The following is a 14,123-nucleotide window of genomic DNA, read 5'->3' on the forward strand; positions in this document are numbered from 1 at the left end:
CAAACCTACCTGGTTTCAGGGAGAACTGCTGTTTTGTACTGGTGAGAGGTGATCAACAGATCACACTAAAAGTGCTGTATGTACAAATGCTTTACTTTCATTACAGATCGTAACTGCCTGTCAACTTGACTTCTGATACTTTTTTAGCAGACATGGAAGAGGCTGTGTCCAAATTGTGTTGGAGCACATGGATTCGGAAGGAGTGTGTTTTTTCTGTGATTCTCTGGCTGGACCAGAGTGAACTGGTATTTTGAGGAGTTGGGAGAGAGAGGGCAAAAACTAAGAAAGGCTTAGAGTTGCCATTTTGGGAAACTGTTGGGGATTGTATTTACAGTAAGGCACCTTTTGTGAGGCAGGAAATGGGTTCAGAGTAGGAAATAGGTAGGCAGAGATGGGTGGGACCTTTAGCTGAGATCAGGGACACTTGCCAATAATAGTCAAGTACAAGCTTTAAAAGCTATTGCAACTTTACGTTTAAGGTTTTTGGGAAGTGGTAGAGTGGAACACAACAAAAACAGTCATCCTGCTTACTGAAATAATTCCCATTTACTTCGTAATGGGGGCATGGGGTAAGGGAGAGATGCATCTTGATTTGCCTTGATTATCTAGACATGAAATCTGCTGCTCCAAACGCTAGGCAAACAAGCCTCTTACTGAACCACAGTAACAAAGAGGTCAAGGTCATGACCAAGATCATGCCTATTGTTTGGATTTCATTGGTAAAATGTGTGAATGTCGAAGAAACTCGGATCAGAGAGAACTGGGTTTCCCTGGAAGAAATCAGCAATTCAATAGCAAATTAACATTGTCTGTGGCCTAGAGTTCAAGAACATTTCCCTAAAAGCTTTAGACCTTTAGGGCACCAGGGAACAAGTTGCACATCTTTTCGTACAGTTGTGAAGTTTTCATGCAGCATAAAATAGCAAACTTGCTTGAATGATCTAGATATGTTTTCACATTTGCTACTATAAGTGAGAAACTCTTGAAGGACACAACCACTTCTCAAAATGGTCTTTAAAACATTACCTAGAGACAATGCTTTACTGCAGCGCCAAACAATGAATGTATTGTTGCACCTCCTGGGTTGTCGCAGCAAGCTTAATGTTCTATTTAATTTTTCAATGATTGTCTTTATATTCAAACATAATTCACATTTTTTGTCTGATATCAACATCATAGTTAACTAATTGTTGTGTTGATCATTACGTTTGATTCTTTTTCATTATACTGCCATGAGAATCTTTTACTTGTTTATTGATAAACTATAATGTTATAATGCAGTTTACTGAAGAAGGCCTTGCTACCTACGGGTAAGCTTTGGATTCCTTACAGAAATCGATTTACTAATAAGGAGCTCAACTGTTTTGAATTTGTGAGAACAGAACACAAGCTTAAACCATGGCTGCAGCTTCTCTAACCCCAAAGTTCACCAATCCGGTTTACTACGCAGTTACACCGGTTTGGTTTAATTGGAAAACGGCCACTTAGGGGGCACATTTTATAGGAACAAGGTCAGTGTCATAGGGCACTATGCATTGTAAACTAATCACTTCTGTAAAAATCTTCAGATTAATTGTTGGAGTTCTAGATTGTAGATGGTATGTATACATGCTTGAGGGACACTTGAGTGCAATCTTGAGCAATGAGAAAATGAAACACAAACTGAAAATCTAAATAAAACAAATAACATCCTACAATTAGATAATGAACTTTCTTATAAAAAGACATTCAAAGCATGCCAAAGGAAAATGCTACTTAATCTTCAGACTATTATTTGAAAGCCCTACCTTGGCCAAGTACTCCCTCATAACCTGAATGAAATAGGGCATTGCAAAGTCCATGATATTGTGCCTCCACGCTGTTTCCAAGACAACATCAGGTCGGAGAAGATCGTAACACGTAAAGAGACACGCTGCAAAACATTCTCTCTTCTCTTCTAGCAAAAACCACTGAAGTAGTTCTTCTGCGAGTTCGGTGTCCTTAGACTCAGAGGCGTATTGCATAGCGTCCTGTAAAAGGGTGATTACATCATTATACACAAGTTGACACAATCTTGGGGATGATGCTACAGCTTGAATGCTAGTGCCCGGAATATCTATTTCAAAGAAATAATTATTCAGCCTGAAATGCCATTTAAGAAACTCACTCCAAAACTTGGCCCCATCAGTAAATAAGTGGTCTATACCCAAATGCACTATTCATGACATTGATCTGAACAACCGTTCTGTAACTCTGGACCATAACTACTGTAAAGACTTGAAAGTGAATCACAAAAAAGATATGTCAAAGTTTACCTTATATAGTCGATCTTTCTTACAGAGTTCCACACTCTGTTTCCAGCGATTGTTGCCTTTGAAAAGGTATGCTGCAATTCTTCGAAATTCAATCAATTCATGTTTCTCCAAACGTTGAGCCAGGGAAATGTTATCAAAGTTATCATACGCATCTATGGATGTGCGAAGGGCCTTTTAAAGAAGAGAAAACTGCATCACAAATTGAACAAGATTTCCAAAAATAAAGAACAAATAGGGTATGAAGGACATGCATGAACTATACTATGGTACTTGTTTTAATATATAAATGATTTCACCACTAAAGTAAAAGTAATCCAGTTGTCTGAAAAAGTCACTTTAAGCTGAACAACAAAGGCATAGGAGGTTGACCGTGTTAAAGTGAAAAAAGGAGTTAACTGATTATTTCAGTTATATGGTTTAGCTCCCTTTATTAGTATTTTAGCCGTACACCCACTTACAATCTATGGCATGACGAAAAAAGCATTTACAATGCAATAGGTCTCGCATTATTAAAGTTTGAGCTATTGGCATTGTAAATGACAATGCCTTTTATTCATTTGTTTTTAAAACATGCAATCGGTGCATAAACTCGCACTTTGAACGTATAGTCCTTGCTTACGATGAGCAAGGCTGGCAGTAAAAGAGACTGCCAGCCTTGTTTCTCATAAGCATGGACTATAAGTACAAAGTGCTTGTTTACGCACCTGGTGGCAATGCATGCACTGATGGCTGGTGGTGTGTGTGTGTCTGGAAGCGTGCACTGAAGGATGGTGGTGTGTGTGCCTGGTGCAAAAGCGTGCACTGACATGTTTAAAAGTAAAGTGTGCCATACTGTGATCGCTACAATAGTTAATTGTGGATGCGTTAACAATTGATGCGTGCACTGCCGGCTGGTGGTGTGTGTGCCTGGTGAAAGTGTGCACTGCCGGCTGGTGGTGTGTGCGCCTGGTGAAAGTGTGCACTGCCGGCTGGTGGTGTGTGCGCCTGGTGAAAGTGTGCACTGCCGGCTGGTGGTGTGTGCGCCTGGTGAAAGTGTGCACTGCCGGCTGGTGGTGTGTGCGCCTGGTGAAAGTGTGCACTGCCGGCTGGTGGTGTGTGCGCCTGGTGAAAGCAGTGTACTGCGTGTGTGCGCCTGGTGAAAGTGTGCACTGCCGGCTGGTGGTGTGTGCGCCTGGTGAAAGCAGTGTGTGTGTGTGTGCGCCTGGTGAAAGCAGTGTGTGTGTGTGTGCGCCTGGTGAAAGCAGTGTGTGTGTGTGTGCGCCTGGTGAAAGCAGTGTGTGTGTGTGCGCCTGGTGAAAGCAGTGTGTGTGTGTGCGCCTGGTGAAAGCAGTGTGTGTGTGTGTGCGCCTGGTGAAAGCGGCGCGTGTGGCGTGCGTGTGCGTGTGCGTGCGCGTGCGTGTGTGTGTGTGTGTGTGTGTGTGTCTATCCTTGTGGGTACTTGGGTATGATAACACACTCACGCTGTGGGGACTTGATTGCACTGTGGGGACCTGAACCCAAGTCCCCACAAGGTAAAGTCTTCTAAATGATTGGAAATGACTTCAGAAACATCTGTGCCAATTTTTACAACTTTTTAAAAAACTGCCTTGTGGGGACCTGTGTTTCACCATGTGTGTTTATTTTTTTGCTCGCTCTGCCCCCATAGACAGGCGGTGGTACTGCAGCCTTAAACACACTTAGCATATTAAACACACTTCAGTGATTGAATCCCATCTAGCAACAGAGGATAGTGATTTTGAAGGAGAATACCCATCAGAAAACATAATACCTGAATGCCATGACCTTTTTAATTTAATGGAATCTTTTTTTAGAAGCAAAACATTGATCAAATGAGGCTACTGATTTTGCACTTTTATTTTTTAGTAGCTATTTTCTTTGAAAAGCTAAGAAATGCACATTTAATTGAATACTATTGCTTTGCATTTCCAACACATGACAGAGTCCCTATTTAATAAATGGTGCACTTCATCATCTTATCAGTACTCATGGATGTGACAACAATACAAATATTATTTTTTAAAAAGGCATATCAATGTCGAAAAATGTGGAAAAATATGGTCATTTTCTTTAATCCTTAACCAGAATTCCCCTTTAATATATACTTTGGCATTAAACTCATCAGTTTGTAAAAGTATATGTTAGACATTAGGATCCGTCTAAATTCCAAGCACCTTATTGAAATAATGACTGCGTTTACAACACAATATTTTAAACAGCCCCTGCTTTGCTGGTAGTGCATGTGATATATAAATGAAAGCCCATTAAAATAAAAGAATGTTGTACCAAAATATGAAATCACGCAACACCCTGTTTGAATCACATTCGAATTTGCTGCAATGTGTTTTGCTGCAAGAAAAAAAAATCCCTTGTTGCATTACATCACTTGGAGATGTCAGAATCTGCCTTAAGAGGAAACTCAAAACAATACTTTAGAATGGGCAGCCGCAGACATGTAAACGCACACTTGTGCCTGACAAAAAACACACTAGCAGGACTGCAGATCAGGGTGCTGAAAGCTCTTGGAGTTGATTAGTCTGTCTGAGTTGGGGGTGGGCGCTGCTGCCAATGCACCTTCAAACAGAGCTGTAGTTCAGCATGGGACTGACAGCAGCCAAGAAGGGAGTCAGGTGCCCGAGCAAAAGCTGCTGCTGATTTCACGCCTGCTATTAAAATGCAAAATGAATCGCTTTCGAGTCAAGATGATATAGCACACATCCTTGAAAAATTACTTTATAATTATGCAATGTATTCTTTGTAAGCAGTCTGCAGATTATCGAGTTTGAGCTCAATACAGAAATCGAGGCCTTCCAAACTGAAATACTTGGGGTTATTTTATTGTTTGTCCTTAACCTGTTAGTAGGCCGTGTACTGCACATTAGAAATGCCTAATGTGTTTCATACACAAGGGTTCCTTCAGGAAATAGCATCAGTAAACACTGTAGCAGGTAGGTGAATTATGTGGACTATTTCTTTCCTAAAGCAAAGTGCATATGGCTTCTTTCTGTAAACTTCCGAGTAGGCCTGGGTGAAATATAAATTATAGGGGCGAACTTGTACAATTCTATGGTATAGAAATAAAAAGTTAATGTCTGAAACCAGATAATTACTTCGACTGTGAAGCATAGAGATAGCAAACAGAATACATATCTTTTGTGAATAGATCTTTTTTTTCAAATCAAAAAAATATTTACTGAACCAAGTTGTGTTTGTACCTGACTCAGTTAAGCTAAACCTTAAGCAAAATATTTCATTTTATATAATGCAAACAGTCTAATTGCATCCGTTCTAGCTTTATTTTATCTTTTATCATCTAATGCCAGCATGTACATTTGGCCATAAGATGAACTTTGTTGTGCGGTATACTTATTTCTTAAAACAATTACTATTTCTTTTCTTAGATGTGCAGGAGGTTTAATTTAAAATTAACTGTTTCTTTAGAGTCTTGTTACAAGAATGCAGGTATTCTCCGCAGTTTGTTTTCATGCAGAGAAGGAAAGGTAGCCAGGGCGTTGCCAAGGTCAGCCAAAGATGTGCAAATGCACTTTCGTGAATAACAAAGGGCCAGTTAACTAGCAGAGCTGAGAACACCTAATGTCAGTGACTGTTGCAGACTAGGGATGGGCACAGTTGCAACAGATTTCAAACATCATGTTAGGCGAGCAGAGGCACCAGCAAAAAAGCACTAGATTTGCTTGGCCGGAAACTTCAGCAGCACCACTCAGAATGAGGCTGAGCACCTGACACTTTTTATCTGTTTTTGCACTTCCAATAATAAAAAAAAACACAACGAAAAAAAGTGCCTTTCAAGAGAAACCCATGCAGTGGGACAATTATTCCTATGTATTACTGACAAATATTGTAAAGAAAAAAAGAGAAAGGCCAGGGCATCCGCAGTCATGCACTCTAAGCATAGATTTCTAGTGTAGCTGCACACCTAATTCACCTGCACAAATGTAGAAAGTTTAATGGCAACATTTCCTACATTTGATAAAGCAAAACAACTTTTAGATTTACATTTTGGGCGTCTCCATTTTATTTTTCTTTGAACATTTCAAAATCATTTATATCACATTGTATCATATAATGTGGGTGGGTTGATGAGAAAAGGCAAATTAAACAGCATAACACGGGCATACTTGTGATAGTATACTTCCTCATTTTGTCATGCTTTTCAAACAGGTTAACACTGTTTGGGCAAATGTTCCATTTCATTAGTACCAGTTTAAACCCCAAATGCAGCAATATGCAACCAAAAAGAAGACCAGAGAACCTTTGCCAAGGGCATTAGACTGCTGGGCAATGTGTGTCACTTCGGGTTTAGTCGTTTTTGTCCATTTAAAGTAGAAACATATTTTTTTGTTAAAATCTGCAGGTTATGCAGCACATGATCGATTATGTGGCAAAAGCATAACTATACTGAAAATACCAGGGCTGTAAAATTAAATAATTCAAGTGGCCCCACGCATAGAGAGCAAAAATAATGTGTCTTGGTGGCTTAAGACGTTCTCAGCAGCCAAATTAAGCAGGGCAGTCAGGCTGACTATTTTGATTTTATGCCGTCTACAACTAAAACAGCAGAATATGCTATGTTAGAAATGTAATGCACAATGTTGGAAATGGTACCAAACATATGAAAAGTGCATTAGAATTCACATGGAATCCTCTTGCAATCATGATGAGCACAGCCTGTTGGTTTGTGATATATTAAGAGCTGCTCTTCTAATGAAAAGATAAGGCTTAGGCTGAATTACTAGTTTGAAGCTACAGTTTTTACATTTGCAGTTTTGAGGATTTTATTCTTTTTCTTGTAATATTTCAACAAAATAAGAAAGGGCACTACCTTATTTCTTAAGAAGAGAAGTATGGACCAGATTCACAAAATGTCATGCATAGCAAAGCTGTGCAATAATCAGCAGTACTGCATTGAGTGAATGGCAAAATATTATGCAGTACCATATGTGGAAGGAGTCAAACATTGAGGTCCTCACACATTTGTGACAAAAAGTCATTTTAGCCAGAGGCTAAACTTCATGCAATTGCACAAAACGGAGGTAGGACTACCAATGAGTGAAACCATGACCCTGTTCCAGTGGGAAACGTCCAGCCTGAACTGCCGAGGTAGGTCCTCACTAGTTTCACTGAAACCAAGCTATGTCAGACTAAAGAGATCTAAAACGTTCAAAACCAGTCTTGGACTCCTTGTATTCCGGTTCAGGGAGTACCTGGTCTGGCAGTTCGGGCTGGACTGTTCCCGTTGGAGCAGGGTCAAGACTAATTTGCAAATGGCTGGGTCCAAATTGAGGTAGCATGGTATGCAAAATAGCACTGGGCTACGATGAGGCTAGAGCAATTACCAGTAGCTGGTATTAGTTCAAGCATTCCATCCATAATTTTTTTTGCATACCTCAGTGCGATGTTGTAAAAGGAATGGATATGCTCAGAAGTGGGTCCTTGCCCACTGAGCCGCTGGAACCAAGTTATACGCAGTTGAGGAGTCCTACTAGGGCAACACCCATCCTGGGTTGCTTGTGTTCGAGTCCATGGTGGACCTGTTGTAGCAGTTCAGGCTGGGCTGTTCCCATTGAAACAGGGTCCAGTCTGATTTGCGATATCTGGATCCAAACTTAGGTGGGATAGTATACAAAATAACAATGGACCAGGATGGGACATTGAGTATTTACCAGCTGCTGAGATTAATTAGAGTTTATCTTCCTTCACTTTGCTGTATACTTCAGTTTTTCTTGTTGTGAGCAAGCAATTTTAGATGGAAGTTCCCAGACAGAGCAAGCTGCCTGTTTGCATAAGACCAAGCATCTCATTTACAAGAGGCCTGCGCTGCGTCAATGTTATTGATGCTTTGTTGCCGCAGGCCTCTGAATCATATCCACAAGGCCACAGAAAGCTACCGTGCATGGCTTTTCATGCCCCTGTAGATACGGCGTTGCCTCACACTGCCTCGGGGAGACGTGCCATGTGTTTTGCTGTAGGTGTTCCGACTCAAAGCCCCTGGTTTTTGACACATTTCCAGATTTACAACAAAGCATAAATATGGGAGTGCATCAAAAGTCCTGCACCTCCCCAGGGATGGCATGAGGGTTGTTTCTGGGAAGAAAGGTTGCCCTTCCTCCACAAAAACAACCTAATTTCTATGCAGACATCCTTGCACCATGGTGTAAGGGTGCCTGCATTGGCACATGGAAGCCATTTGTGTGCCAGTGCTGTGAAAGAGGACAAGAATGCACCATATCTCAGAAATACTGTGCATTCCTGCCCTTTTCTTGTGATGCAGGTGAGTGCAGCACAAAGCCTTGCAACTCTGCCCTGTGCCAAAACTTTGTAAAGGGGGCCTCGATTATCAGCTTATCAAGATCATACATTGGGATAAAAGCCCAACCCTTGCTTGCCTTTTTTGGGCTTTATTTTTTTCTCATTTGCCTACTTCTGTTTAGATAGTTTATCTTATCTTATGTGTATCCCTCCTGTGGAGAATAACCTCTTTAGTTGTGTCCTTACACTCCTCACTTTAAGGGAACTCATTTCGTGTTTTCCTTAAGCAGTCTACAAGAGTGCATGTGTTTTCCAGCTGTCTTGTCTGTGTGCGCCTCTACTTCTCCCTTTTCTTGTTCTTCTTTCTCCTGTCTGCTTTTCTCACTCCTTACTGCTAACTTTTGTTTTGTTTAAGCACTCCACACATGCATGTGTTTTCTAGCTGTCTAACTCGTTTGCTTCTCTCCCCATGCTGCCATCTCTCATCTGCATGCTTCCATCCTTCCACTCCACACACTCTTTATTACCTGTGTACTTCTGTGGTGTTCTCTGCCTCTTGTGCTTCCCCTGCTATCATGCACTGATTTTCCCCTTCCCCCGCTCCTGCATTACCAGGCACCTCCACCCCCAAACTCTACAGTCCTTTTTGTACTAAAAAAAATATTGTTTGTATTTTCTGAGCCAAATGACATCGTTCATCTTGGATCTGCTCATAAAATAAATGTCAGCTGTGTCCTTCTACTGGTGAGCATATGCTTTCTGATGCATGTATGCATCAGTGAAAAGATGTTACCACTATTGTGTCTTTCTTTATTTGTTATTTTGATGATGCTGCACAGCATCCCAATGGTGTACAGCATTGCTAAAAGCAATTGGCAAAGCCAGTAGGTCCAAAAGACTAGATATACTGGCTTTGTCAATGATTGTCCTCATCCTCGGCCCCACCCCCTCTGCGGCGGACGATTCCTGGTGGCCGACCACACTGGGAACAGCCCCAACACCCACGGACCACGCACTCAACCTACGATTCATCCTCTACTCCTCCCTCTCCATGTCAAAGTAGGTCAACGCCGTCTACTCCTCCTGCTACAACACCCTCTGCACGCTTCGCAGGATCTACATGTGGATCCCGACTGAAACAAGAAGAACGGTGACCCAAGCCCTTGTCAGTAGCAGGCTGGACTACGGCAACGCACTCTACGCAGGAATCCCGGCCAAACACTTGCAACGACTACAACGCATCCAAAACGCCTCTGCCTGACTGATCCTCAATGTCCCCCGCCGCAGCCACATCACCTCCCACCTGAGAGACCTGCACTGGCTCCCCATCACCAAGAGGATCACCTTCAAACTCCTCACCCACGCACACAAAGCACTCCACAACATCTGACCAGCCTTGCTGAACAACAGCCTCAAATTCAACACCCCCGCCAGCCAGCTCCGCTCCACCAGCCTCGCCTTTGCCACCATCCAGGGCATCCGATGAACAACTGCCAGCGACAGATCCTTCTCCTTCCTCGCCGCCAAGACCTAGAACACCCTCCCCACCCATCTGCGGCAGACCCAATACCTTCTCACCTACAGACGGCTCCTCAAGACCTGGCTCTTCAAGCAGTAGAAGCACACCCCCACCCTCAGCGCCTTGAGACCCTCACTAGTAAGTAGCGCGCTTTACAAGTTCACTGATTGATTGATTGATTGTTGTGATCAAGCGCTGGCCACTCTCTTGATGTTAGAGTGTGTTCTCAAGTATTGCCTTAGTTGAGTGATTGTGTCTGTCAAGATATGCTATACCAGTGGAAAACTGTGAAGATATTACAGCATAAATGAGCTATGGAAATATGGTTGGGCTGTAAATCTATGAAGGTTATGAGAGAGCTGTGCAGGGTTAAGGAGATATGGTTAAGAAGGTATTGAAAACAACCTGGAGCTCTGGCGAGGTTTGTCAGGCTGTAAACTGAAGCTTTTGAAAGTGAGTACTAGCTGTCAGGATATAATGTGGTTAAGGGGAGGTGCATGTAGTGTGAAGAATAAGATTAGGCAACATGTTGAGTAATGGAGAAATGTAGTGCGTTTAGATATATAAGGATACTGCAAAACAGATACTGCTCTGACGGGTCTGTAAATATTTACGGCTAAGGAAAGAAGTGCGGTATATGCAGACCTCTGGAGAAATGGGAGTCTGACCGGAGCCTCAACTCCAGGTAGGATTGTTATAATGAGCAGCATCGCAGCTGTGCCCGCTATAACTCGGGGGAACTCATCTGTATGGTGGATGGATTTACTGCATTTGCAAGTTCAGAGTTTGGGTTGGAATTGTGGATTGTTTGCTTCTGATGAGGAACTATGACAATGTAGGTGATCACTACATGTGTGGTTATTCACCTACCACTTGTATTTACTTGGTTCTAAGTTTAAAACATTTTAATTTGTTAAAGACAAGATAAAAAGTATGTCCTGAATAGGGATTTGGAGGGAAAATTCCAATATTTGTTGATGATGCAGGCATAATGGTTTATTCACAAATAAAAATTGCTCCCTTGGAGACAAACATGCTGATGAACGTTTGAATTACATTTTACAAGCGTAGAATATTCCAGCTTGCTGAGAATCTCCCTGTGTTTCCTGAACCTGTGTTGTGGGGGTTTTAGGACGCTGTGCACTTTCTAACCAGGGCTAAAATGCCTGTGCTCATTCCTTTAAACATGGTAAAATTGACTTACACTCAACTGGCAAATTTATTTTACTTGTCATTCCTTAGTGAAGTAGTAATAGATGTTCCCAGGGCCCGTAAACTAAATGCTACTAATGGGCCTACAGCATTTGTTGTTCCACCCACTTAGGTAGCCCCTGAAAAATGTTTCAGGCTTGCCATTGCAGCCTGTGAACAGCTTTGAACTGCCTATTCAACTTGGAAAAATAGCCCCTTGCCAAATCTAAACCTTCCTTATTTTATTACATATGTCACCCTTAAAGGTATGCCACTAACAGCCCTTGGGGCAGGGTGCAGTGTAAGTAAAAAGTTGGACAAGTACTTTTAGGTTTTACATGTACTGGTTGTGAAAAACTCTTAAATTCCATTTTCACTACTTCAGGGCCTACCTCTCCCATAGGATTACATTGGGTTATCTTATTACTTTTAATAAGTGCTCATTTTTGATTGAGAACAGATTGAAATGTCACGCCTCATCTCAAACTAATTGTAATTTAAAATCCTCTTTAATGGTAAAGTCGGATTTTAAGGCACAATTTTGAAAATGCTAATTTTAGAAAGGCATTTTCTTGTTCTCTCCACATGCCTGCAGCTGTCACATGACTAGATATAGTTGGCTGGTAGCTGGCCTTTATGTATTCCTCTCAGACAGTATTACAAGGGGGACTAGCTGTGGGCAGGATGGATCATCCTGGCAGGATAGGTGGAGATGGAGTTGTCACCTACCACACATGCACATGAAAAGGGCTGCCTCATCCTACTCACAAAACTTCACACTAGCCTATTGTCACCTCAGAACATTTGGAGCCAGGCAGGTTATTAAATACAATAAACATTGTGTGTTCAATGGAAGCAAAACCTATGTTCCGGAGGAGAGAAAGGTAATAGTTAAAACTGTCTTTAACAGTGACGACATGCATTAATTTTGAGGGAGACATATCTTAGCACAACAGTTTATACCAGAAGTTGAAAATTGCAAACAATCCACAGAAAGCACATTATGGTGTTTGCTATGGCATTGCTTGAATCTTCTGTTTTGCAGGAGAAATGCACTCAGGGGCAGATTTACAACAAAGTAACGCAGCACGGTGCAGCAAGTCATTTTGCTGCACCGTGCTGCGTAAGTTTGGAAAGCACAGAGATGCAACATATTTACAAGAATATGTTGCATCTCTATGCTTTCCCCTGCACTGGCGCACAAACTGCAGCCATGTGCCTGCCCAGGCACTCTTGCACCATGGTGCAAGGATGCCTGCATTGTGTGGACGTTGTTTTTGTGCAGGAAGGGGCACCTTCCTGCACAAAAAAAAATCACAAGAAGCTTGTTCCTCTTTCAATGCGTGCTGTAGAATGCAGCACGCATTGAAAGAGAAAAAAAGGAGGACACATGAAAACATTTCTCCACGTTGCGCCTCGCTACACCACCTCTAGGGTGGCGTAGCATTCAGACGCATCTCCAGATTTACGATTTCTCGTAAATCTGGAGATGTGCTTGTTTCATGAGTGTTGCATGGGAACACCCACAGCAACACCCATGGAACGCCCCTTCCACGCACAGTGCTGTGTGTGAAGGGGCCATATTTACAAGGAGAGGAAAAGTCTCGCAGGGTGGCTTTTTCTCTCCTTGTAAATATGGAGGAGCCCCCTGCGCCACCAGCACGTCACGAAAAGTGATGTAGTGGTGGCGCATGGGGCTTTTAAATCTGCCCCTCAGTATGAAAACTATTATCTGGAAATGTTGGATACAGCACAAAAGGCACTTAGAATCCGAATCTTTGGAAAAAGGTAAAATGAAAGTAATGGTAAAACATTAAATGATAACACATACAAATGTACAGGATTTGCCTCTATAAAACAAACGTGGGCCTCAGGAAAGGGGGAAAGTATTAATATTGGAAAATAGATCGTGTCAAATAAAGGCTAGATCAAGCAAGCAATAGGTAAATAATGCACATGTCACTGTACGCCCAAGCCATCATGTGACTGAATGGATTGTTCTTTTTTTAATTTAGACGAAAAATATATGAAATGTTGATGAACGTGCATGGTAGGGGCGTTTAGCAGATTCCTGACAAAAAAAGTATAAGGATAATGATCATTTCCGCTTACCTGAAGGCTACAAAATCTATTGATATGGCAAATTTTTAGAATTTTAAACTTGTGCTTCCTTCAGAAATTATGCGTGATGATTAGGGGCCTGTGCAATTCGAAATATTTACTTTCAAAGCATGCAAGCCTTTTTTTGTTCGTTTTTTGCTCTGTAGAGTATAGACAAAGCCCGTTCCACAGTCCACTATTGGAGATGTTAATATTATCTGCCTTGAGAGGAAGCTGAAGGCAGGACTTGGGATGGGCAGCTAACTACGTGCAAATACCAACCTGCGCATAACAAAAGGGCCATTAGCATGTCAAGAGGCCAGTGCGCTCCGAAATTTCATGAAGTCAGTTGACGCTGCCGACTGGGGGATGGGCCCTGTAGCCAGGAAAACACCTTTGAGAAACGAGCATCAGGTGCCTCAGATCTGAGACCCTGAGTGCAGCAAGGATGGGGTTAAGGCGTCCCGGAAGAGGCACACTGATCGTAGCCCCCACCTCTGTGCGAGTTTACATTAAAAGCAATAAGACAACCTGTGCAATTTGAAAGAGTGTATAGCATATGTAAAGGTATCCATTTTTTCTAGTTCTAGTTGTAAATTCACAAGGAATTCCTTCTATGGTTACAGTTGTCTGGGGCGTTTTTACTCAATAAAAGGGACAAATACTTTTCAGATCCCTTCAAAATCTGAACACATATTTTGTAGCGTTTTCAAAGGATTCTCACATTGACTTTAATTGGAGGTCTGGTATAT

At 42.0% G+C, this 14,123-nt stretch overlaps 1 protein-coding gene across 1 annotated transcript in view; it reads right to left on the reverse strand.

Moving 5' to 3' along the window:
* The window catches only part of CLTC (clathrin heavy chain), a 987,367-nt gene that overhangs the window by 168,621 nt on the left and 804,623 nt on the right, over positions 1-14,123 (reverse strand). Inside the window, exons 29-30 of the mRNA XM_078679837.1 lie at positions 2,295-2,465; positions 1,788-2,009 (exon numbers count right to left, since the gene is read on the reverse strand). Of these exons, the coding sequence (XP_078535963.1) occupies positions 1,788-2,009; positions 2,295-2,465 (393 nt within the window). The remainder of the gene's footprint in view (positions 1-1,787; positions 2,010-2,294; positions 2,466-14,123) is intronic.

Source organism: Lissotriton helveticus, chromosome 3_1 (genome assembly GCF_964261635.1).
Source record: "Lissotriton helveticus chromosome 3_1, aLisHel1.1, whole genome shotgun sequence".
Taxonomy (NCBI): domain Eukaryota; kingdom Metazoa; phylum Chordata; class Amphibia; order Caudata; family Salamandridae; genus Lissotriton; species Lissotriton helveticus.